We start from the raw sequence: 23,891 nt of genomic DNA on the forward strand, positions 1-23,891 counted from the left end.
CACAGTTGCTAGTGAAACAGACTGAGCCTTTAAGTGCAATTAATTTGTTTTCACCGTAAGGATGTATTCCCAACAGAACTAAAGACAATAAAATTGCAAGTATAATGCACCCATTTCTGTGCAATAACTTCCAGATTTCATACCTGTGCAGTTAACCCACTTAAGTAATCAAGCTTCTTTGGACTTTGTTGAAATAAAACCTCACCAACAGATCTGATCAACTCCTGTTGTTTGCAGTATCTATTCAGTGAACATGCCGGAAAATGTTAAGTCTGATGTAAGCAGGTGTAAATGAATTTTTAATAGTTTATCAATCTTAGCTCCTGACTGAAATAAAAAATATCTGGATCTGATAATAAACATAGAGACTCCTACTTTCATAAGTTAACATTGGTGATTTAATTCAAAGTGTTTTATCTCTCTAGCTTAGTTTCATCTTGATTTCCCCATAAAGTCTCTATGTACATGATTTAAAGCTAATTTGTACGTCCTTCTTTAAAATCTCCATGTCGCTTCCATTCAAAAGGTTACAGAGCTTTGCTGTGGCATCCTCTGCTCAAAAATGCTACAGATCCCCTGTAGGCTGTATACCCTGGATCAGGCTCACAATGAGAGCAAATCTATGTGAAAGCTGACAAAAACACAGTAACTACTGGCTCTTATCTCAAAGGCCCAGGTAACCACTGGAGCAGAATATATTGGAGCTGCACATTAGGACCATGTGAAATCTACCTGCAGCTGACTCCACTGGAATGGTCCAGTAAATTGAAATTCCTGATGGGCAATTCCCCTGCATTTGGAACCTCAAAAAACCTTCCTTAAAGTTGGAAACCTGAGGATTCTGACCCACTCAAACTTAATAGTCAACCAAGAACAATTAGAGGGTTAAAAACCTATTCTAACTTCAGGCAATTAATTAACTGAACCTTGAATTCAGCACCAAACATGCATGGCTGGTTCATTAACCTTTTCACAACCCCACCGCAAAATGACATAACCCCACCTCCAGCAAATCAAACACTACCCCACAACTCAACTAATCCTGACAATTCTCATGCCAACACTCATCCTACCTATACCCACTTACCTAGCACCCTATTCATCTCACTACCAACAAGGTTACCACTTTGCTACTCTTCATGCTCACTCTTTCACACTGGCTGTCAAAGTCTAGACATACAAACCATAAAATACAACACCCTGCACTGTGAAAATGGGTACATTTTCAATGAAAATCTTCTGTGCTGTTGAAGCCGAGAATCTCTGGACTGTTTCATAACTGAAGGCCCGTCCAGGAATCTCCAGCACAGAGGTCATCTAAAGGCAGTTCACAAGTTGAAGATGCCAACCTGAAAGTTATAAAACAAAATAATCACCACCTTCAAATCATCCTGAAAATTTATTTAGCAATAACTTATTTAATAACTTTAAGATTGGCAAATTAGGAGAAACCTCAACTGAAAAGTACTATTATAGCTGACTGAATAAGAAATTTGAAGACTTGCATGAATCTGACTTCACAAATCAAATAAATAGTCACTAGCATGCAAATGAATCACAGCATTTTAAATTATGCCTTGTTCCATCTCATAAACTTGCAACATTTTCCAGAAAAGAACTTGGGACAAGAATCCAAATTGCAATAGCAACATACATAGTGAACTATTATGAGTTGTAAGTTAGTTGAAGAACCTCTTCAAAAATACTGAGCACAGGAGACAAACAGTAGAAATAATTTTACACTCGTCCTTAAAATGATGCCAATTCCCTGCATTTGCCTTGTCTGTTTGGATATTTAACCCTACGGAGAATGAAATATGGGTAACCCCGAGTCTTGACTGTTTTTTCCTTCAAGTTCACCTCTGCATATAACACTTCTGTTGCACTTGCAACTGGCATTTTCTGAGCAACTAGTATCACTACTTTTTATCTGTGGCGTTTAGCTTGTAATACCAAGAATCATTAAGTGATTAGCTTTCAAAGGGAATATTAAACAACCTTTAGTTATATGATGATCAGATATTGATGCATTCATTCAACTGATATTTGCAATCTCTTTTATCATTTCCTTGTGAGCTTTCAGAATGGGGAGGTATTGGTTGTAAGTAACAAAAACAGAAATTGTAGGAAGAAAAACTCAGCAGGTCTGGCAGCATCTGTGGAGAGAAGGCAGAGTTAACATTTTAGGTCCAGTAGTTGTAAGCAACACAGCTAGCAAAAAGCACCCTTCGATTCTATTTCGAATTATACCATCACAAACCAAACAACTCAAAAGCAAAACTAACTCAATTAATTTATACAAAAGCAAAATACTGTGGACAGTGAAGATTTGAAGTAAAAACATAGTACTGGAGAATGTCTGCAGGTCTGCTGGTATCTGTGATATGGTTAGGTTGGAGAAGGAGAGTTAATGTTGAGCACAATATGGATCCACTTTAGAACAAAAGCGGGGTGGAAATGTAATGAACTTTGTGCTCATGAAGAAAAAGGAGTAAATTAACATTTATTCTATCGAATACTAGCTGCAACACTTATAACCTACCCTTGAAAATCTTCTTCACCAATTGTAAGGTTATACAAGAAAAATGGATCTGTGTCATCAGTTAATCGGATGGTTAATTCCTAAGACAAAGCATAGAAATTATTCTTATAAAAAGAATAAACTGGAATTGATCTTAAGTGTCAATATATCCTAATTAAAATTCATTAGTAGAACAGCAGACAAAAAATAAACATTTTTGAAACTGTAATAGCCTGTGCAAGAGGCAAGGTTAGTTTTTTTAACATACCAAACCATTATACAGCCAGTCTTCATACTTTTCAATTAGATGCAAATAAAAATCTGCAATCATATAGTGAACGTAAAGGAGAGCAAAAATATTACTATATCCATGAAGCAAATTTAACTACAATAAAATTATTATATAAATTATGTGTTACTCAAAAATGTCAAAAGTTCTCAAATGAATTTTGTACCAAGCACAGGCACACTTTTTATATTTTATAATAATTCCTATCTCATTTGTGAGTTGGACTACATCTAATGTCATTAGCTATTGAATGACTGACACCTATGGCACTGATTGATTTCACATAACTTACCACACACCTTCAATTATCTTAAAATATCTTAGCATCATTTATCAACTTGCACATTTTTACTTTCACAACTAATCTCACTCGGTACCAAGCCCTGAATATAATAATTTGCTCTCTGCCATCACATGATGCCTTATATCTGTCCCAAATCTCAATTTTCTTATCAATTACATACAAAAATGTAGCTTCCACTGTGGTGGAGGAATATGCAGAATATCTTGGGCCACACCAGCTAATGTTCTGGATATCCAAGTCTACCACTGGTTTCAAGGGTCGCAGTGCTTATTCCAATTACTTATGCACAAGTTTTAAAAATAAGACCATCAACCTTGCATGTCAAAAATTACAAACAAACAACATTTTATTTCTGATTAACATAGTCATCCAAATAGATGAAACATAAATAAAATTTAACTTTTAAATACAAAAGTGAAACATAGTGGGGACACTTTTTAAAATGGCACATCATTATTTTATTATTCACCTCTTTTTTAGACAGTATTTGTTTCTTATCCTTCTGATTCTGCCCTACCAAGACACATCAGTTAATGTCCTTTTACTCTTATCATGGACCTTCCATTTTGCATTTTTCATTCAATTAAGATTTATTATGTTTACCAGTTCTGCTGAAAGGTCATTGATCTGAAATATAAATCCTATTTCTTTCTCATAGATGCTATCTGATCTGAGTTTCCAAATTTTGTCAAACGATTGGTACAAACTACTTGAAATTTTCTTTTCCTCTCCCCACTACCCGTCAACTATTTTAAGACAGCAATGACCTTTTGAACAGTAATGCTGGTCTTGGACTGGGGTGGACAAGGTCAGAAATCACATGACACCAGGTTATAATGCAACAGGTTTATTTGAAAACACAAGCTTTCCGAGCCTTACTAACATCTGGAGGAGGAGTAAGGTTTGGAAAGCTTGTGGTTTCAAATAAACCTGTTGGACTAGAACCTCGTGTTGTGTGATTTCTGACCTTTTGAACTGTGGCAATGCTTTGATAATACTTCTACAATGACGTTAACAGGCAACTTTACATCATTGTTACTAAGAATGGGATAAAATTAAAATCAGAGCAGTTTGTTCCTTGGAGAGTTGTGGTGTTTCTATGAAACTAACTGTCATTGTCCTTGCTGGTGTAAGAGCTGGTGGCAATCTCAAAAAGGAAGTTTGGTGGGGGTGCTGCAATGTCTCCCGTAAGTAGTGCACACAACAGCCACATTGCAGCACTGTTGGAACGTGAGATGGCAGATCCCATACCAGGAAGCGTACAATCCTGGATTCTGTTTCTTTTGCTTGGTGTTGTCGCTTCATACTTCCAGTGAAGTGTCACAACGTCACAGTGATTACGAGAGTCATTCTTTATTACCATTATGCCCTCACAGGACATTGCATTTCCTTATGTTATTAAAATTCCAATTAAGATCCTTATTCCTGCTTCAAATGTATCAATAGTCATACCCTCTCTGTCTATCACCTTTTCCAGCATGACAACAACCACACCTAGTTTTCTCTGGCTGTATCTTCTGCACGTCCTTTTCCAAATTCCCCTAAGAACAACATCACAAAGTTGGGATGCTTTCAGTTGTACAGAACTCAGCTATCACTTCTGAAACTACTCTACTTGCCATTTTTGCTATCCTTCTTAAAACTCATCTGTTTGATCAAACTTCTGATCGCCACTCTAAATATGCTTTTCTTTCATGTGGCATCTACTTTCGCATGATCAAACCTCAATAGAGCACCATGGGGTATTTTCTACCTCAAAAGTAACATCTAAAAGGTGAATTTACTGTTATGCTTTGGTGAAGAACGTATTAACTATACTATGTAGAGATCAAAGTACAAAATATCACTTACGGTACCTTTTTGTGAACTGGATTAGAAGAGCATTGCCATCCGACAGTCAATCGAACATTTTCTCTCCTGTAACAAGAAATTAGAGTCATAAAGATAAACAGCACAGAAACAGACCCTTCAGTCCAACTCATCCATGCTGATCAGATATCGTAAAATAAATATAGTCCCATTAGCCAACAATTGGCCCATATTCTTCTCAACCCTTCCTATTCATATACCCATTGAGATACCTCTTAAATGTTGTAATTGTACCAGCCTTCACCACTTCCTCTGGCAGGTCATTTCATATATCACCACGCTATGCCCGAAAGCGTTACCCCCTCGGATCCCTTCTAAGTCTTTTCACTCGCACCTTAAACCAATGCCCTCTAATTTTTGACTCCCCCATTCCAGGGAAGAGACCTTGCCTATTCACCCTATCCATGCCCCTCATGCTTTTATAAATCTCTATAAGGTCACCCCTCAGCATCTAATACTCCAGGGAAAATAACCCCAGCCTTTCAGCCTCTTCCTATAGCTCAAACCCTCCCACCTGGCAACATGCTCGTAAATCTTTTCTGAACCTTTTCGAGTTTCACAACATCCTTCCCATAGGACGGAGACCAGAATTGCATGCAAAACTCGAAAAGTGGTCAAACCAATGTCCTGTGCAGCCACAATATAACCTCACAACTCCTATACTCAATGCACTGACTAATAAAGGCAAGGATATCCAATGCCTTCTTCACTATCCTATCTACTCGCTCCTCCACTATCAAGGAACTATGAACCTGCACTCCAAGATCTCTTTGTCCAGCAAGACTCTGCAGGACCTTACCATTAAGAGTATAAGTCCTGCCCTGATTTGCCTTTCCAAAATGCAGCACCTCATGTTTATCGAAATTAACCTTCATCTTGCCACTTCCCAGCCCATTGGCGCATTTGATCAAGATCCCATCGTACTCTGAGGTAATCTTCTTTGCTTTCCAACATGCCTCCAATTTTAGTGTCATCTGAAGACTTACAAACCATACCTATGTTCACATCCAAATCATTTACATAAAACAAAAAAAAGCAGTGGACCCAGCACCGACTCTTGCGGCATGGCTCTGGTCACAGGCCTCCAGTCTGAAAAGCACTCCTTCACCACCATCTTCTGTTTTCAACCTTTGAGCCAGTTCTGTTACTCCATATAGCTAGTTCTCCCTGTATTCCGTGTAATCTAACCTTGCTAACCAGTGTACCATGAGGAACCTTGTTAAACACTTTACGGAAGTCCATATTGATCACATCCACCACTCTACCTTCATCAATCCTCTTTGCTACTTCTTCAAAAAACTCAATCAAGTTAGTGACACATGATTTTCCATGCACAAAGCCATGTTGACTATCCCTAATCAGTCCCTGCCTTTCCAAATACATGTAAATCCTGACCATCAGGATTCCCTCCAACAGCTTGCCCAACATCAACATCAGGCTCACTGGTTTATAATTTCCTGGTTTTTATGACCACCTTTCTTAAATATTGGCACATTAGCCAACCTCCAATCTTCCAACACAGCATGCGTAACTATCGATGATAAAAATGTCTCAGCAAGGAGCCCAGCAATCTCTTCCCTTGCTTCCCACAGAGTTCTAGGGTACACCTGATCAGGTCCTGGGGATTTATCCACCTTTATGCATTTTAAGACATTCAGCACCTCCTCCATAATATGGACATTTTTCAAGATGTTGTCAATTATTTCCCCATGTTCTATACCTTGCATATCCTTCTCCATAATAAACACTGATGCAAAATACATGTTAATATCTCGCTCATCTCCAGCAGTTCACACATAGGTGGCCTTACTGATCTTTAAGAGGCCCTATTCTCTTCCCAGTTACCCTTTTGTCTTTAATGTATTCGTAGAATCCCTTTGGATTCTCCTTAACCCTATCTGCCAGCTATCTCATGTCCTCTTTTTGCCGTCCTGATTTCCCTCTTAAGTATACTCTTCTAGGGATTCACTCAATCCCTGTTGTCTAGACCTGACATGTGTTTCCTTCTTCTTCTTGACCAAAATCTAATTTTCTCTATTCATCCAACATGCCCCACATCTACCAGCCTTTCCTTTCATCCTAACAGGAGCACACTGTCTCTGGACTCTCATTATCTCATGTGTGAATGCTTCTAGGCAACTGAAGACAGACAAAGCTTTGGAAGAATATCGGAAATGTAGGGTGAATCTGAAACGAGGATTTAAGAGGGCTAAAAGGGGACATGAGATATCTTTAGCAAAAATCGTTAAGGCAAAATCCAAAGCCTTTTATTCATATATAAAGAGCAAGAGGGTAACTAAAGAAAGGATTGGCCCACTTAAGGACAAAGAAGGAACGTTACGCATCGAGTCAGAGAAAATGGATGACGTTCTTAACGAGTACTTTGCATCGGTATTCACCAAGGAGAGGGACATGACGGATGTTGAGGCTAGGGATAGATGTTTGATTACTCTAGGTCAAGCTGGCATAGGGAGGGAGGGAGTGTTGGGTATCCTAAGACCCCAGGTCCAGATGGGATCTATCCCAGGTTGTTGAGGGAAATGACAGAGGAAATAGCCGAGGCCTTAACAGATATCTTTGCAGCATCCTTAAACATGGGTGAGGTCCCGGAGGACTGGAGAATTGCTAATCTTGTCCCCTTGTGTAAGGGTAGCAGGGATAATCCAAGTAATTATCGACTAGTGAGCCTGACGTCAGTGGTAGGGAAGCTGCTGGAAAAGATACTGAGGGATAGAATCTATTCCCATTTGGAAGAAAATGGGCTTATTAGTGATAGACAGCATGGTTTTGTGCGGGGTAGGTCATGTCTTACCAACTTAATTGAATTCTTTGAGGATGTGACAAAGTTGATTGATGAGGGAAAGGCTATGGATGTCGTATACATGGACTTCAGTAAGGCGTTTGGTAAGGTTCCCCATGGCAGGCTGATGGAGAAAGTGAAGTCGCATGGGGTCCAGGGTGTGCTAGCTAGATGGACAAAAAACTGGCTAGGCCACAGGAGACAGAGAGTAGTAGTGGAAGGGGGTTTCGCAAATTGGAGACCTGTGACCAGTGGTGTTCCACAGGGATCTGTGCTGGGACCACAGTTGTTTGTGGTACACGTAAATGATTTGGAGGAAGGTATAGGTGGTCTGACTAGCAAGTTTGCAGACGACACGATGATTGGTAGAGTATCAGATAGTGAAGGGGACTGTCAGAGATTACATCAGAATATAGATAGATTGGAGAGTTGGGCAGATAAATGGCAGATAGGGTTCAATCCGGGCAAATGTGAGGTGATGCATTTTGGAAGATCTAATTCACGAGCAAACTATACAGTAAACGGAAACATCCTGGGGAAAACTGATGTTCAGAGAGATCTGGGTGTTCAGGTCCATTGTTCCTTGAAGGTGGCAATGGAGGTCAATAGAGTGGTCAAGGCGGCATACGGCATGCTTTCCTTCATTGGACAGGGTATTGAGTACAACAGTTGGCAGGTCATTTACAATTATATAAGACTTTGGTTCAGCCACATTTAGAGTACTGCATACAGTTCTGGTCGCCACATTACCAAAAGGATGTGGATGAGTCGGAAAGGGTGCAGAGGATGTTGACCAGGATGTTGCCTGCTATGAAGGGCGCTAGCTACGAAGAAAGGTTGAGTCGATTAGGATAAGTTTCATTAGAAAGACGGAGATTGAGGTCTACAAAATCATTAGGGGTATAGACAAGGTGGATAGCAAGAAGCTTTTTCTCAGAGTGGGGGACTCAATTACTAGGAGTCATGAGTTCAAAGTGAGAGGAGGAAAGTGTATGGGAGATATGCATGGAAAGTTCTTTAAGCAGAGGGTAGCGGGTGCCTGGAATGCATTGCCAGTGGAGGTGGTTGATGTAGACACGATAGTGTCTTTTAAGATGTATCTGGACAGGTACATGGATGGGCAGGGAGCAAAGGGATACAAACCTTAGAAAATAGGTGACAGGTTTAGATAGAGGATCTCGATCGGCGCAGGCCTGGAGGGCCGAAGGGCCTGTTCCTGTGCTGTAATTTTCTTTGTTCTTTGTTCCCATTTTCCAGCAATCCTTTTACCTGCGAACATCCATCCCCAATCAACTTTTGAAAGTTCTTGCCTAATGCAGTCAAAATTGGCCTTCATCCAATTTAGATCTTTAATTTTAAGATACAGTTTATCCTTTACCATCACCATTTTAAAACTGATAGAATAATTGTCACTGGCCCCAAAGATCTCCCCCACTGACACCTCAATCTCCTGTCCTGCCTTATTTCCCCAAGAATAGGTCATATTTTGCAGCTTTTCTAGTAGGTACATCCACACACTGAATCAGAAAATTTTCTTGTGCACAGTGAACAAATTCCTCTCCATCCAAGACCTTAACATTATGGCAGTCCAAGTCTATGCTTGGGAAATTAAAATCCCTGGCCATAATAATCCTATTACTCTCACAAATAACTAAGATCTCCTTACAAATTTAAATTTGAATTTCCTACTGACTACTGGCTACTATCTAGAGTATAATTCCAAGGTGATCATCCCTTTCTTATTTCTCAATTCTACCCAAATAACTTCCATGCACATGTTCCCAGGAATATCCTGCCTAAGTACAGCAGTAATGTTACCCTGAATCAAAAATGCCACTCCCTCACCTCTCTTGCTGCCCTTTCTATCCTTCCTATGGCATCTATACCCTGGAACATTAAGCTGCCAGTCCTAACCATCCCTGAGCCACATCTTTGTAATTGCTATGATATCCCAGTCCCATGTTCCCAACCATGCCCTCAGTTCATCTGCCTTACCTGTTAGGCCTCTTGCAATGAAATAAATGCAGTTTAATTTAACAGTTCTAGCTTGTTCTCTGCTTTGTTCCTGCCTGCCCTGACTGCTTGATTTACTCCTTTTTCCAAATGTATCAGTCTCAGGTGGCTCTCTTTCCTCAGTATCTCCCTAGCTGTCTTTCCACAACTCCTCTATAAGAAACAATACCAGGTGAACTACCTAGCATTGATCTATGCACCGTTAATTAAAACAGCACACACAACCCTATCAACAACGTAAAGTCCTTCTTCCTAACAACTGAGGCCTTGTACCAAAATTGAGAGGTGACCCACAGACTCATCAAGTAACTAATACTCAACAAATCATATCTTACAGGTAATGTCTGGGAATCACCATCACCATTCCTAGATCAATCCCACTGGTAAGGCACCCATCAAAATGTGGGGGCAGCACATGGTATGTGCAGCATGTAGGGAGTTGCCCTGGGAATAACAGACATTGGCTTGACTCCACAAATACTTTCAGCATCAGGCCAAACATGGGCAAGGAAATTTCCCGCTATTCCCCTCAGTTGATGAATACGGTCTCTGTCATGTGGAATATGAATTAGAAACAGTACTGAAGATGGCACAGAATGCACATTAGGTGGAAGACTTCAATATCAGTCACTGGGTGGCTTGGTAGCGCTACTGCAAGGTCCACATCTTTTTATATTTCTGTATTTTTAAATTGTGGCTTGAAATGAGAAAAAGGAGCGCTTTTAAACCAAAGATTGTGAAAAAGATTGCCGCACTTTTAAAAAGCAACCTACCAACATTTATTTTAAGCGCTGTTCACACCACTGTTTGTTCAAACAGTGGATTAGTTGGAGGTAAACTGGCTTCAGGGAGTTTGCATAAAGTGAGATTCAGCCAGCAAGAAGTAATTGATTGGTCTGTTCAGTGGTGGCCATTTGTAGATGACAATGGCCTTATGCCTGCCAACAACTTTATGTTTTACTCCCAGGTAGCTGAACAGCTTGTGGATATGAATGGTACAGCCAGAAGCCTTTGGCACTCAACACTCAAAGCAAAGTGTTGTTTTTTTTCTGCAATAATATTTTATTTTATTATTTTATTGTTTTATTTTACTTTTCCCTCACCAGTTGCTAGAAGCTGCTGCTCTTAACAAAATCAGACACTTTTTTGTGAACCAATTGCTCTGAGTCTCCTAAAAGCAAGTGGAAATACCAGCAGTGTGGAGCAGCCAGTCCTGGTAAGCCAAAACGATCATCTCAGTGAACTTTGTGAGAAGGGATGATTAGACTGTCTCCCCAGTTTCTCTCTAAGCTGAACACTTTTTTTCACTTTTATGTCTGTCTGCATTTGTTTGTAGGGGGGTTTATATCTGGCTTAGAGTTTTAACTAGTAGAACCACATGTCAACTATTCATAGGTGTTTGCCTCTAGACAAAAATTGTTTTTTTTCACAAGACATTATTAGTGTTAAGCGTAGAAACCTTGTCAGGATACCTAAAAATGAAGTGTCAATCTAGGTAAGTTATGTTACTTTCATATTAAAAAGCAGAAGCAATATATATTAGACAAAACCCGTGCATAAAGATGCAACCAAACATGGAATAGTAAAGTATAAGAACACACCATTTGGCCCACCATATCTGTGCAGACTATGATGCCATTCTAAGCTAATTCAATCTGCCTATACATGGTCCAAGTCTGTTCATGTGTCTGTCTAAATGCCTCTTAAACATTGCTACTATATCTGCTTCTACCACATCCCCTGGCAGCAAGTTCCAGGAACCTACCGCCCCCTGTGCAAAAAGAACTTTCCTCACACATATGCCCCTAGTGTATGTAATTTCCACCCTGGGAAAAAAGTACTGATTACCCACCCGAGCCATGCCTCTCAATTTTATATACGTCTATCAGGTCACCTCTCAGCCTCTGACACTGTAACAAAAACAATGCAAGTTTTGCTAACTTCTGCTTATAGCTAATACATCCAATCCAAGCAATATCATGGCAAACCTCTAAAGCCTCCTATAAAGTGATGACCAGAGCTACATACAATATTCCAAATGTGGTCTAACTAAAGCTTTACACACCTGCTACATGTCTTGCCAACTTTTATTCTCAATGCCCCAAATAATGAAGGCAAGCATGTGTACACCTTTTTAACCTCCTTATTCACCTATGTTGTCACTCTCAAGGGCCTATGGATTTGCACACCAAGAGCCCTCTGTGTATCAATTGACATTGCATCATTGCCACATTGTGATCAAAACAAAAACCAATAACTCTAAAGAATTCGTGTTAATTTTACAAAGTTTATTTTGTAACACAGATATTTAAACGTAATATAAATATATACACAGGATTAACTGCAACATTTTAGTTACTTACAACATTAACTACAACATTTTAGATTAAAATCCTTGTAAATTATTTAGATCACCATCTGAATCAAGAATTCATTCCAATAGCCTGACTGTGTAACATCATTATATGTTTCATCCTCATCATCATTATCGTTGGTAGTACATCAACTTAAGCATCATCATTTCACAAGTGTGATCAGAGATAATGTGAACTGGATGTGAGTTTGCTCGCTGAGCTGGAAGGTTCGTTGTCAGACGTTTCGTCACCATTCTAGGTAACATCATCAGTAAGCCTCTGGTGAAGCGCTGGTGTTATGTCCCGCTTTCTATTTATCTGTTTAGGTTTCCTTGGGTTGGCGATGTCATTTCCCGTTCTTTTTCTCAGAGGGTGGTAGATTGGCTCCAAATCAATGTGTTTGTTGAGGGAGTTCCGGTCAGAATGCCATCATTCTAGGAATTCTCGTGCATGTCTCTGTTTGGCTTGTCCCAGGATGGATGTGTTGTCCCAGTCAAAGTGGTGTCCTTCCTCATCTGCATGTAAGGATACTAGCGATAGTGGGTCATGTTGTTTTGTGGCCAGTTGATGTTCATGTATCCTGGTGGCTAGCTTTCTGCCTGTTTGTCCCAATGTAGTGCTTGTCACAGTTCTTGCAGAGTATTTTGTAGATGACATTCGTTTTGCTTGTTGTCTGTACAGGGTCTTTTAAGTTCATCAGCTGCTGTTTTAGTGTGTTGGTGGGTTTGTGGGCTACCATGATGCCAAGAGGTCCGAGTAGTCTGACAGTCATGTCCGAAATGTCTTTGATATAGGGGAGAGTGGTTATGGTTTCTGGGCCCGTTTTGTCTGTTTGTTTGGGTTTGTTGCTGAGAACTCGGCGGACTGTGTTCATTGGGTACCCGTTCACACAAAATACCCTGCAAGAACTATGACAAACACTACATTGGACAAACAGGCAGAAAGCTAGCCACCAGGATACATGAACATCAACTTGCCACAAAACGACATGACCCACTATCACTAGTATCCTTACATACAGATGAGGAAGGACACCACTTTGATTGGGACAACACATCCATCCTAGGACAAGCCAAACAGAGACATGCACGAGAATTCCTAGAAGCATGCATTCCAACCGGAACTCCATCAACAAACACATTGGCTCCAAATCAATCTACCACCCTCAGAGAAAAAGAACAGGAAATGACATCACCAACCCAAGGAAACCTAAACAGATAAATAGAAAGCGTGACATAACACCAGCGCTTCACTGGAGGCTCACTGATGATGTTACCTAGAATGGTGACGAAACGTCTAAAAACTAACCTTCCAGCTCAGCGAGCAAACTCACATCCAGAAACTCAACCTGAGCTACAAATCTTCTCAAGACTCACTATAATGTGAACTGCAGACGCTGGAGATTCCAAGATAACAAAGTGTGAAGCTGGATGAATACAGCAGGCCAAGCAGCATCTCAGGAGCACAAAAGCTGATGTTTCGGGCCTAGACCCTTCATCAGAGCCCGTAATCTTTTTCAATACTGTTACACAGATACTATTCAATATTTTAGAATTTGACAATATTGTGATCAGATTCATTCAGAATACGTATGATCCATTGTCACAATATGCTATTGAGAGTCTTCATTAACAAAATGGCAGGAATGTGTGAGATAATGGGAACTGCAGTTGCTGGAGAATCCGAGATAACAATGTGTGAAGCTGGATGAACACTGCAGGCCAAGCAGCATCTTAGGAGCACAAAAGCTGACGTTTCGGGCCTAGATCCTTCATCAGAGAGCTCTCTGATGAAGGGTCGAGGCCTGAAACGTCAGCTGTTGTGCTCCTAAGATGCTGCTTGGCCTGCTGTGTTCATCCAGCTTCACACTTTGTTATTTAGGCAGGAATAATGAACTTTTTTTGGCTCACATTCATTTGTTCCACATTTATTAGATACTGTTCTAGTCATACAGCCCTATTCATGTAACGGTCCAAAAGTCTTTCAAATGCTGTAACTGTACTTGCAGTACCACTTCTGGCAGTTCATTCCACATACGAAATACACTTCGCGTGAAAGTCTTCAGAGGTTTATTACTGCACACATCAGGGCTGAACAATATTTTTAAGTGCACCAGGAAGAATGTCAAGACAGGAACGGCCAAAGCTGGAGAATCTGGATTAACAAGGCGTAGAGCTGGATGAACACAGCAGACCAATAAGCATCAGAGGAACAGGAAAGCTGACGTTTCGCATTTGGACCCTTTCTGAAGAAGGGTTTAGAACTGAAACATCAGCTTTCCCGCTCAGCCTGCTGTGTTCATCCTGCTCTACACCTTGTTATCTCAGAGCTTCATGCCAGGGTTGATTTATCTCACATCACTAACTACATCATTGACAAGGTAGGATTTAAACATGTGCAAGAAGCGCAAGACTGTTGTGTAGTCCTCCTGGTCTGAAATTCCACATATCTTTGATCCATTTCTTTCGACACATTCATCTATCCAGCCGAACTTGTGACTGTGATCAACACTGCATTTCTGAACTTTCTTTATGGAGACTTGAATATTACAATCAGCATTAATTCTGTGCTGTCCACTGTAAGAGGCAGAGCTACAGGGATCCATGTCTTCTTGTCCCAGCTGCCCTTACAATGGCAGTTTTCTTCTAACCAACGTTGAAAAAGTTCTTCTTTTTATGTTCCATCCAGGATTGCCAGCGCAGACGAATTAATACACATTCTGTATTATAGTTGTATGACAAAATTATGACATTTGAAGGTTTCATTGTTGAGCTCAAATGATAGGCACTGTGAAATTTTTGTTTTGGGTGAGAATGCCCTTTCATGAACTGGCCTTGAATTCTGGAATACTATCTTTCTTGACTTGTGTGGCTATGGGATCAGGTGGCTCCACAGTGCTCTCATTACAATTTTCTCAGTACTCATTAACACATCCTGCCAGTTCCTTTGCCAGGTGAGACCATTTTCTCAGTCTTCCTCTGCTGGCACATTTCTTCCTTCACCTTTTTAGTTTATTAGATATCTTTCTCCAGTCTCTATTTTCTCAGAAATGCTAAACAATTTTATTATTGCACAATTATTGTTACTCAGTGAATTTAAAATCTTATTTTAAGATAAGCAACATATTTCTCACGCTCAATCCGTAGTACTATGATATATCATGTGATACACATTACTCTTGTGGATTGGTTGGGAAATTTGCTAGAAATGGTGGAGGAAAAAAATCTAAAAGATTCCCCTATGTACCTTTAAGTTAATGAACTATAGGAAGCATGATAAATGATCACTGTAGTATAAACACTGAACATCTAAAGTTGACTTTCATGGGCAAATAAAGAAGTCCACTCAAGACAACAGTCATAGTGTCAACGTTTATATCATAATTATTTGGTTTATTACACATCATGGGCTTATTCTTGATTTGTACCTTCTAATTTCAGACTTAGTTATACTTTGTTGTTGAAATATTTGTTTAAAAGTTATATTTTATGTTTGCGGCTATACAATTTTCCAGGTTCCCTTTTGGCTAAATGCCCTTTTATTATATTTCTCTATATTCCTATATTCATCCAGTTAATTATTTAATATTTCTCCATATAGGGTTTGCAGAGTTTATTTGTTCTCATTTCAGTTTGATTAATTTCTTAAATCACTAATGTCAGGTAATGAATTCATAGTCTGTATAAAGTGCTGGAAATACGCATCAGGTCTGGCAGAATCAGTGGAGAGAGAAAGAGTTAACGTTTCAAGTCAATCGCATCCAGCGTCCTGATGAAATATCACTGATCTGAAACGCCAACTCGATTTTTCTTTTCATTGATACTGCCAGACCTGCTGAATATTTCCAACATTTGTGTTTCAATTTCCAAGATCTAACATCTACAATATTTGCTTTTGTTTCAATTATTCTTTGCCTTTATTAAAACGCGCCATTTCTCATTCCAAAATAATGCTGTAAATATGGACATTCATCATTGGGCAGTCCAAAACACAGATCTTGGACTAGTTGCACCACTATTTCAGTGACCCCTCCAGGTCTTGTCCATAAAATCAATGCAATTCTGTACGTATTGATGCTGACATTTCTCATTTAACGTATATTAAATAAAAATAGTGGTAGCCTCCCTACATCTGAACCAAAAAATAAGGTTCAAGTCTCACCAGGTGTGTGCCAGAGCATATCTGAACAGAGTGATTTAAAATATCCATAAAAACTTTGTAACTAGAAGTCTCATGAGTTTTTTTTAAGGTATTGTCGATTAATTCATTGTTGAATAAAATAAACAACTTATATTTATGCAGTGTCTTTAATATAATGAAAGGTCGCAAGGCATTTCACAGAAACATTATCCAAGCAATTTTTTGGCACCAAACAATGGAGAGATATGGGCCCAGATGCCTAAAACTTGGGCAAAACAGTGGATGATGAAAGAGTACCTTAATGGAGGAACACTCTGTTGGTTGTCAGTCTTGTAATATTGAAAAATTAATAGGAACATGGGGAAGAACATCAGGTCAATTGCTCTTGCTGACAGGCATGACAGGCTGATTGGTGTCCTTCTGTGCTATAACAATTCTATGTTTCTATTCTATTTATAGAGCCAAGGCTTCCTCAATTGCACCTAACCAGTCTGCAGAGGGAAGAAGCTGGGGCAAACTAATCGTCATTCAACTCTAATGTAGTCTCAGCGAATAGCCTAGACGTTGTTGCTCAACCAAGTTTTTACACAGTTAACCAAAAAAAATCCATGTTTACCACAGCAAAAGACTAAACTGGTCCTTAGAAATTGACTTCTATTCATTTAATGGTTTCCACATTATTTGAAGTACTTCAAACACATATAGCTAACACAGCTATTTTGAACAAACAAAAAGTCCTTCCTGCAGTAAGTGAGGCAACTGATGAATAATCTGTCAGGTGATAGTTCAGGAATAATATGTACCAGGAATACAAGAAAATTTGCTGCTCTTTGTAAGACCTGCCTCAGAATCTTTTACATCCACTATAATATGAGACTGCAACTTAATAACTTGCGAAAGATTGTACCTCCAACAATGCAGAAAGCCCTCTGATGGGTAGATGTTAGCAATGCAGATTCTCTGTTTGGATCTTATCTGTTATATATTTCTATACTTATTCCACCCAGTCCAAACTGCGAACAACCAGAAATGAGACCCCTAGGCTGAGAAATGCTTCATAACATCAATAAAGACATGTTCCAGTATAAATCATTAGAAAATACTCAACTCCTTACATAAATAGTCTTACATTATCAGATTCATTACTGTCTTAGGCCTATTCAAATTACCGTCATAGGCAAAGATTTATTTTGACATTGGTGTTGTAAATTGGGTCACTGGCCAATCAAACAATTCATCGAAATAGTAAAGACGTTATGGTCCATAGTTTAGACCAGCTTCATTTGACTCTTACAGCTTGTTACCAGTTAACAGAAAAAAATTTACAAACTTAAAGTTAGAATTTGTGTAATTATAGTTTAAAATGTTCATTAGCTGTAGGCAACTTTACAAGATTTACTACAAAACTTCCAGTCATAACAGCAGTTGGTGTTTTTTTTCTAAGCAATGAATTCAGAACAAATCCACACTTCATTTCAGAAGAAGAGTATTTTGTATGGTACTCAGTTCAAAAGAGAGCTGAAATAATAAATTGAGCTTACAGTACAGCTGAAGTCAAAAGTAGCTAAATTCATTGAATTATGGGAAACATAGAAAATAAAAGCAGATGTAAGACAGCCATTTGCCCTGCTCTTCCATTCAAAATCATCATGGCTAATCATTCAATTTACTACCCTACTCCTACTTTCTCCCAAACTCTTTGATTCCTTTAGCCCTAAAACTGTATCTAACTCCCTGAAAACTTTCAATGTTTTTGCCTCAACTGCTTTCTGCGATGTGCGCAGAACAGATTAGAATCTCAGGAACTTGCGCTTGCATAGTATCTTCAATACTAAACATTTCTAATATCCAAAGTGAAGTTTTAAAGTAAAAATAAAAGAAAATCAGAAATTTCTCAATAGCATTAGATTATCCACTGATGCCTCTGCATGCTTTAAATGTCTTCAAGTTTTAAAAAATTGCAACCTCAGTTTTGAGAGATAATAGTTTTGACCAAAGCTGTAACAATATGTGCCGAATTTGAATTTGAATCTTGCAGTAACAGCATATGAGTTGTGTTTAAACTGCCAAGATATGGCAATCCAAAGTATTGAAAGATGTAGCAATAGACCGTGGATGCACTGGTGATTATCTTTTGTAATTGAATAGATTCAGCAACGATTCCTGCTGACTGGAAAGTAGCAAATATAATCTACATTAGAAAGAAGAGAGTGGAAAACTATATACCTGTTAATTTGATGTCTGTGGTTGGGGGAATGTTAGGACTTTTGAAGAGAGGATGTGGTAATTGAACTTTTAGAAAAGAATGGCAAAATTGTGGAGAGTCAACATGGATTTATGAAAGGAAGTCATATTTGACAATGTGGAGTTTCTTGAGGATGTTAGTTATAGCATACACAAAGAGGAACCTGTGGATGTGTATATTTGGACATTCAGAAGCTTTTTGAAACAATCAGACAGAAAGTTAGTAAAAAAAATAAATTAGGGCACACAGCATTAGAGGCAAAATACCCATATGGATGGAGATTTGGTTAACAGGCAGGAAAGTGAGAGAATAGGAATAAACAAATCATTCTCAGGATGGCAGGCTGTCACTTGTAGGATACCACACGGGTCTGTGCAATCATCCATAATCTACATAAATGATTGGGTGTGGAGACCAAGTGTTATATTTCCAAATTGGTGATGATACAAAACTGGATGGAAACGCAAGTTATGAGACTTTAAGTGGACAGGCTAAGGGAATGGGCTCAAAAATGTCAGGTGGAATATAGAGAAGTATGAAGTTATTCACTTTTGTTTTCAGGGAAATAAGAACAATAGTTCTGAAAGAATGAGAGATTGACCAGGGTGGTAGCCAGAGATCTGGATGTCCTTGTCCATGAGTCACTAAAAGCTAGCATTCAGGTGCACCAAGCAATTAGAAAAGTGAACTTAATGTTCGCATTCATTTCAAATGGATTTGTGCACAGAAATAGAGATATAAAAGCAAAATACAGCTGATGCTGGAAATCTGAAACAAAAATACTGCTGGAGAAGCTCAGCAGGTCTGACAGTATCTGCAGAGACAGAAAAAAAGTTTTTGTTTCAAGTTCAATATGACTGAAGTTCAAATGTTAACGGTTTCTGGCTCTACAGATACTGCCAAACCAGTTCAGTCTTGTCAGCATTCACTGTTTTCTACATAACAGATATGTCTTGCTGCAGTTGTATGGGGCTTTGGCAAGACTTCATGCGGAATTTTGTGTACACAATTCTGGTGTCCTTATACAAAGAAGGATATACATACCACCGACGAAAAGCAGTGGAGGTTTGCCAGATTAATTGCTGGAATAGCAGGGATGTTTTAATAGTAAAGAGGAAAGTCGTTGTGCAGTTATTAGTCTTCTGAATGGGCGCCTCAAATTATAAATTTAATGTGATCTCACTTTCTATGCGGGTTCTCTGTAGCCAGAGCATTGTGTTCTTCACTCTGTTCTATCATCCTATGTATTTTGTATGGTATGATCTGCCTATACGGCATGCTAAATCAAACTTTTCACTGTACCTAGGTATATGTGACAATAATAAATCAAATCAAATCTGAAGTTTTAGAGAATAAGAGGTGATCTCACTGAAACTTAAATTTCTTGGAGGACACAACAGGGCAGATACAGACGGGATATGTACCTCGGCTGGTAACTCTAAAACCAGAGAACATAATCTCAGGATAAAGGTCAAGCAATTTACGTCTGATATGAAGAAGAATCTCTTCACAAAGAGGATGATGAATCTTTGGATGGAGAATTCCAAGGAAGCTGTATAATCTTTGTCATAAAGCAGATTGAAGACAAAATTCAATGGGTTTCTGGAAACTCATGATATTAAGGAATATGGAGATAGTGTGGATAAATGGCATCAAGGAGATGATCAGCCATGATCTAAAATAGTGAGGAAGGCTTAATGAGCTGAATGATCTAATCCAATTCATATGTTTTCAAGGGCAATAAATGCTGGCCTAGTCTGTGACACTCAATCCTGTGAATGAATAAAAAGAAAATTCAAACATACATCTATTGCAGTATCTTCATCAACCTTTTATGCTAATACAAAGAACTCAATCAAATTAGTCAGACATGTTTGCCTTCAACAGCTCCATTATGCTTCTCTATTTATGAATATTATTCTTGCCAATGGTCTTTAGTAGTTTTCCCAGCACTGACATTAAAGCAATGAGTTTACAGTTATGGGAGCATATCTGTTAACTAAGGTCTAATGGGTTGAACTAGTAATCTCATTAGGCCAAGCAGTGGCGACCATCATTCTAGTTTATCTGAACACTCGTTAATTAAGGGCTAATGGGTTGAAATTGTAACCTCATCAACCGCATCTTGTTTGTTTGGTTCTCTGTAAATCTTGTTACTATACTGTGACTATGTGTCATGCGCCCACTGATTGATCCAACTGCCAGACAGAACGACTTGCATCTATCCAGATATTTATAAATCCTGCATGTGTATTAGAACCTGGTGCTCTTCTCAGTTAGGGTATCAATACCATGCTGTCAGTGGAAAAACCAGTCCTTGTTGAAGTGAAACATATTGTTTAATTTACAAGAATGTGTCTGTGTGGCGCTCCATGAACCCAGTCGTATAATCTTCAACATAGTTACCAGATTTATCTCCTTCCCCTTTTTTGAACAGGGTTGTAACATTTGCAATTCTCCAGTTCTGACATCAGTCCCCATGAAATGAAGTTCTAAAGTTTACGGACAGAGTTTCACTACCAGCATTTCGGTTTATCGCAGCAACTTGGAATGAGTTCCATTGGGACCAAAAGATGTTAACTTTGAGTTACAATATAATTAATTATTCAGTAATGTATATTATTTCAATCTAATTTAAAATGTCCACGTTTCCTCCCCCACTATACTTTTTTTTACCCTCTTTTGTCAATTACCCATTCAATATCTCAGTCACGTCACATGCATCCATAAAAAGATTGCCTGTCGCCCCTATTCAGCCTCACTATTTCTTGATCTTTTCTTATACTCTGTCCTCTTATGCTCTTTTATATACTATCTCTCCACCTTTATCAATTTGCTCCTGCACTCTCTGTGTCAGGTTTTTGACTGTGTTCTCTACTTTGCATCTGTCATAAGCCACCTTTCACTATTTTATTTTAACTTCTATACCCTTCAACATCCGGGAGGATTAGGTGTGGGTGCTTCATCTATTTTTCTTCTTACTGAACTCTGAGATACTGAGAATATTAGGTTGTACTCTGCCTTGAAAGCCTACCGTTACTCTTTTACTATTTTTATGACCAATCAGTTCACTCACATTAAGATCCTCCTCGAATCACTGAAGTTGACCATTTTACAAATCAGGAATTTTCACAATTGACTGATTTTTGTCCCTTACCACATTGCTTTAAGCCAAATTGTATCAACAAGGTTTAGCACAATTTATTCCCTATAAAACAAACTTCAAAAACCCAAGTTAATTCCCTCGATCCAGTAGTTACTTCTTGCACTTGAAACATAATGATTCCTGAAATTCTCCCAAACACAAAGATTTAACCTCCAGCTACATAAAACCCAGGTTCCCAATCACCAACTAAGTTAGATTGAAAGCCGCAGCCTCACTGCAGCACTGATAAACGGCAAGAATCCAAGCTCAATTCTGTCAAAGCCCAAGACAACCATCCTACACAAATAAAGCAGAGGTCTGCCCCCGCATGTGCAACTAAATCTTAAATCACACGCATTCACCCCAACAAAATATAGTGACAAATAACTAAAACTTAAATATATAGAGGTAAAAAATACATTATATATCTCTACCTTTTAACAACCTTCACTGAAAAACAAATAATGAAATTCATTTCTTAAGGAACCTGTAAAAATCTCCTTAATAAACAACTTAATAAAACCTGGAATTTGACTTGTAAAAGCTTGGAATTTCGCTGCATAATATTAAGGTCATTGGCTTTCAAAATTATGAATTAACAAGCTTATGACCCAAAGATCTACAAGGTGCTGTATAAAAATAAGCAATGTGAAACAAAGAGTCATGACCAACACCCACCAGCATCGGCAGTTCCTACTATCTCTATGACTAACACCCCATCTGGTTAAACGCAACATTGTTGTCATAAATTTGTAAAATCTACACTTGTTGCAATTGATATCAAAATTAATCAGAACAGACAAAAATTCATTTCTGAAGCAAACTGTTAGAGTATTCAAATAGCTGAGGGTTTGACCCACCACCCAGGTGCATGGTTAGCTAGTCTCTGACAAGGCTGGTCAGTTATCTACCATGGCAAGAAGGCTCTGTTGAACACTAGAAATGCCCTCCCTATGAGTACTATGGCAGAGGGCACTATGATGTGTTAGAACATAGAACATTACAGTGCAATACGAGCCCTTCGGCCCTCGATGTTGCGCCAACCTGTGAAACCAATCTGAAGCCCATATAACCTACGCTATTCCATTATCATCCATATGTTTATCCAATGACCATTTAAATGTCCTTAAACTTGGCGAGTCAACTACTGTCTGAGTAAAGAACCTACCTCTGACATATGTCCTATATCCATCACCCCTCAATTTAAAGCTATGTCCCCTCATGCTAACCAACACCATCCAAGGAAAAAGGCTCTCACGGTCCACTCTATCTAATCCTCTGATCATCTTGTATGTCCCTATTAAGTCACCTCTTAACCTTCTACTCTCTAACGAAAACGGCTTCAAGTCCCTCAGCCTTTCCTCATAAGGCCTTCCCTCCATACCAGTAAATCTCCTCTGCACCCTTTCCAATGCTTTCGCATCCTTCCTATAATGCGGCGACCAGAACTGTTCGTAATACTCCATGTGCGGCGCACCAGAGTTTTGTACTGCTGCAACATGACCTCATGGCCCCAAAACTCAATCTCTCTACCAATGAAACCTAACACACCGTACACCTTCCTAACAACCCCATCAACCTGGGTGGCAACTTTCAGAGATCTATGCACATGGACATCGAGATCTCTCTGCTCATCCACACTACCAGGAATCTTACCATTAGCCCTGTACTCTGTATTCCAGTTACTCCTTCCAAAGTGAATCACCTCTCACTTTTCTGCAATAAACGCCATTTGCCACCTCTCAGCCCTGCTCTGCCGCTTATCTATGTCCCTCTGTATCTTGCAACATCCTTCCTTACTATTCACAACTCCACCGACTTTAGTGTCATCTGCAAATTTACTAACCCATCCTTCTAGGCCCTCATCCAGGTCATTTATAAAAAGACAAATAGCAGAGTCCTCAAAAGAGATCCTTGTGGTACACAAATAGTAACTGAGCTCCACGATGAACATTTCCCATCAACCACCAGTCTTCTTACAGCTAGCCAATTTCTGATCCAAACCGCTAAATCACCCTCAATCCCATGGCTCCTTATTTTCTGCAATAGCCTACCATGGGGAACCTTATCAAATGCTGTTGCCTGGAAGAGAAGCCAGATGATGATGGTAAAAGGGCCCATTCCTCTGATTTATCCCAGGTGTCATCCACAATCCTGAGACCAAGTTGCATAAAGTTGCCATCAAATTCTGGGAAAGTTGTTTCCTCTGCC

The 23,891-nt window shown here is 39.1% G+C and overlaps 1 protein-coding gene across 2 annotated transcripts in view; it reads right to left on the minus strand.

The window, feature by feature from the left end:
• Positions 1-23,891, minus strand: part of sass6 (SAS-6 centriolar assembly protein) — an 87,860-nt gene that overhangs the window by 40,193 nt on the left and 23,776 nt on the right. For both annotated transcript variants that reach the window (XM_048527756.2, XM_048527755.2), the window contains exons 2-3: positions 4,971-5,031; positions 2,543-2,622 (exon numbers count right to left, since the gene is read on the minus strand). In XM_048527756.2, coding sequence (XP_048383713.1) covers positions 2,543-2,622; positions 4,971-5,031 — 141 coding nt within the window. The remainder of the gene's footprint in view (positions 1-2,542; positions 2,623-4,970; positions 5,032-23,891) is intronic.

This window comes from Stegostoma tigrinum, chromosome 3 (genome assembly GCF_030684315.1).
Source record: "Stegostoma tigrinum isolate sSteTig4 chromosome 3, sSteTig4.hap1, whole genome shotgun sequence".
NCBI lineage: Eukaryota > Metazoa > Chordata > Chondrichthyes > Orectolobiformes > Stegostomatidae > Stegostoma > Stegostoma tigrinum.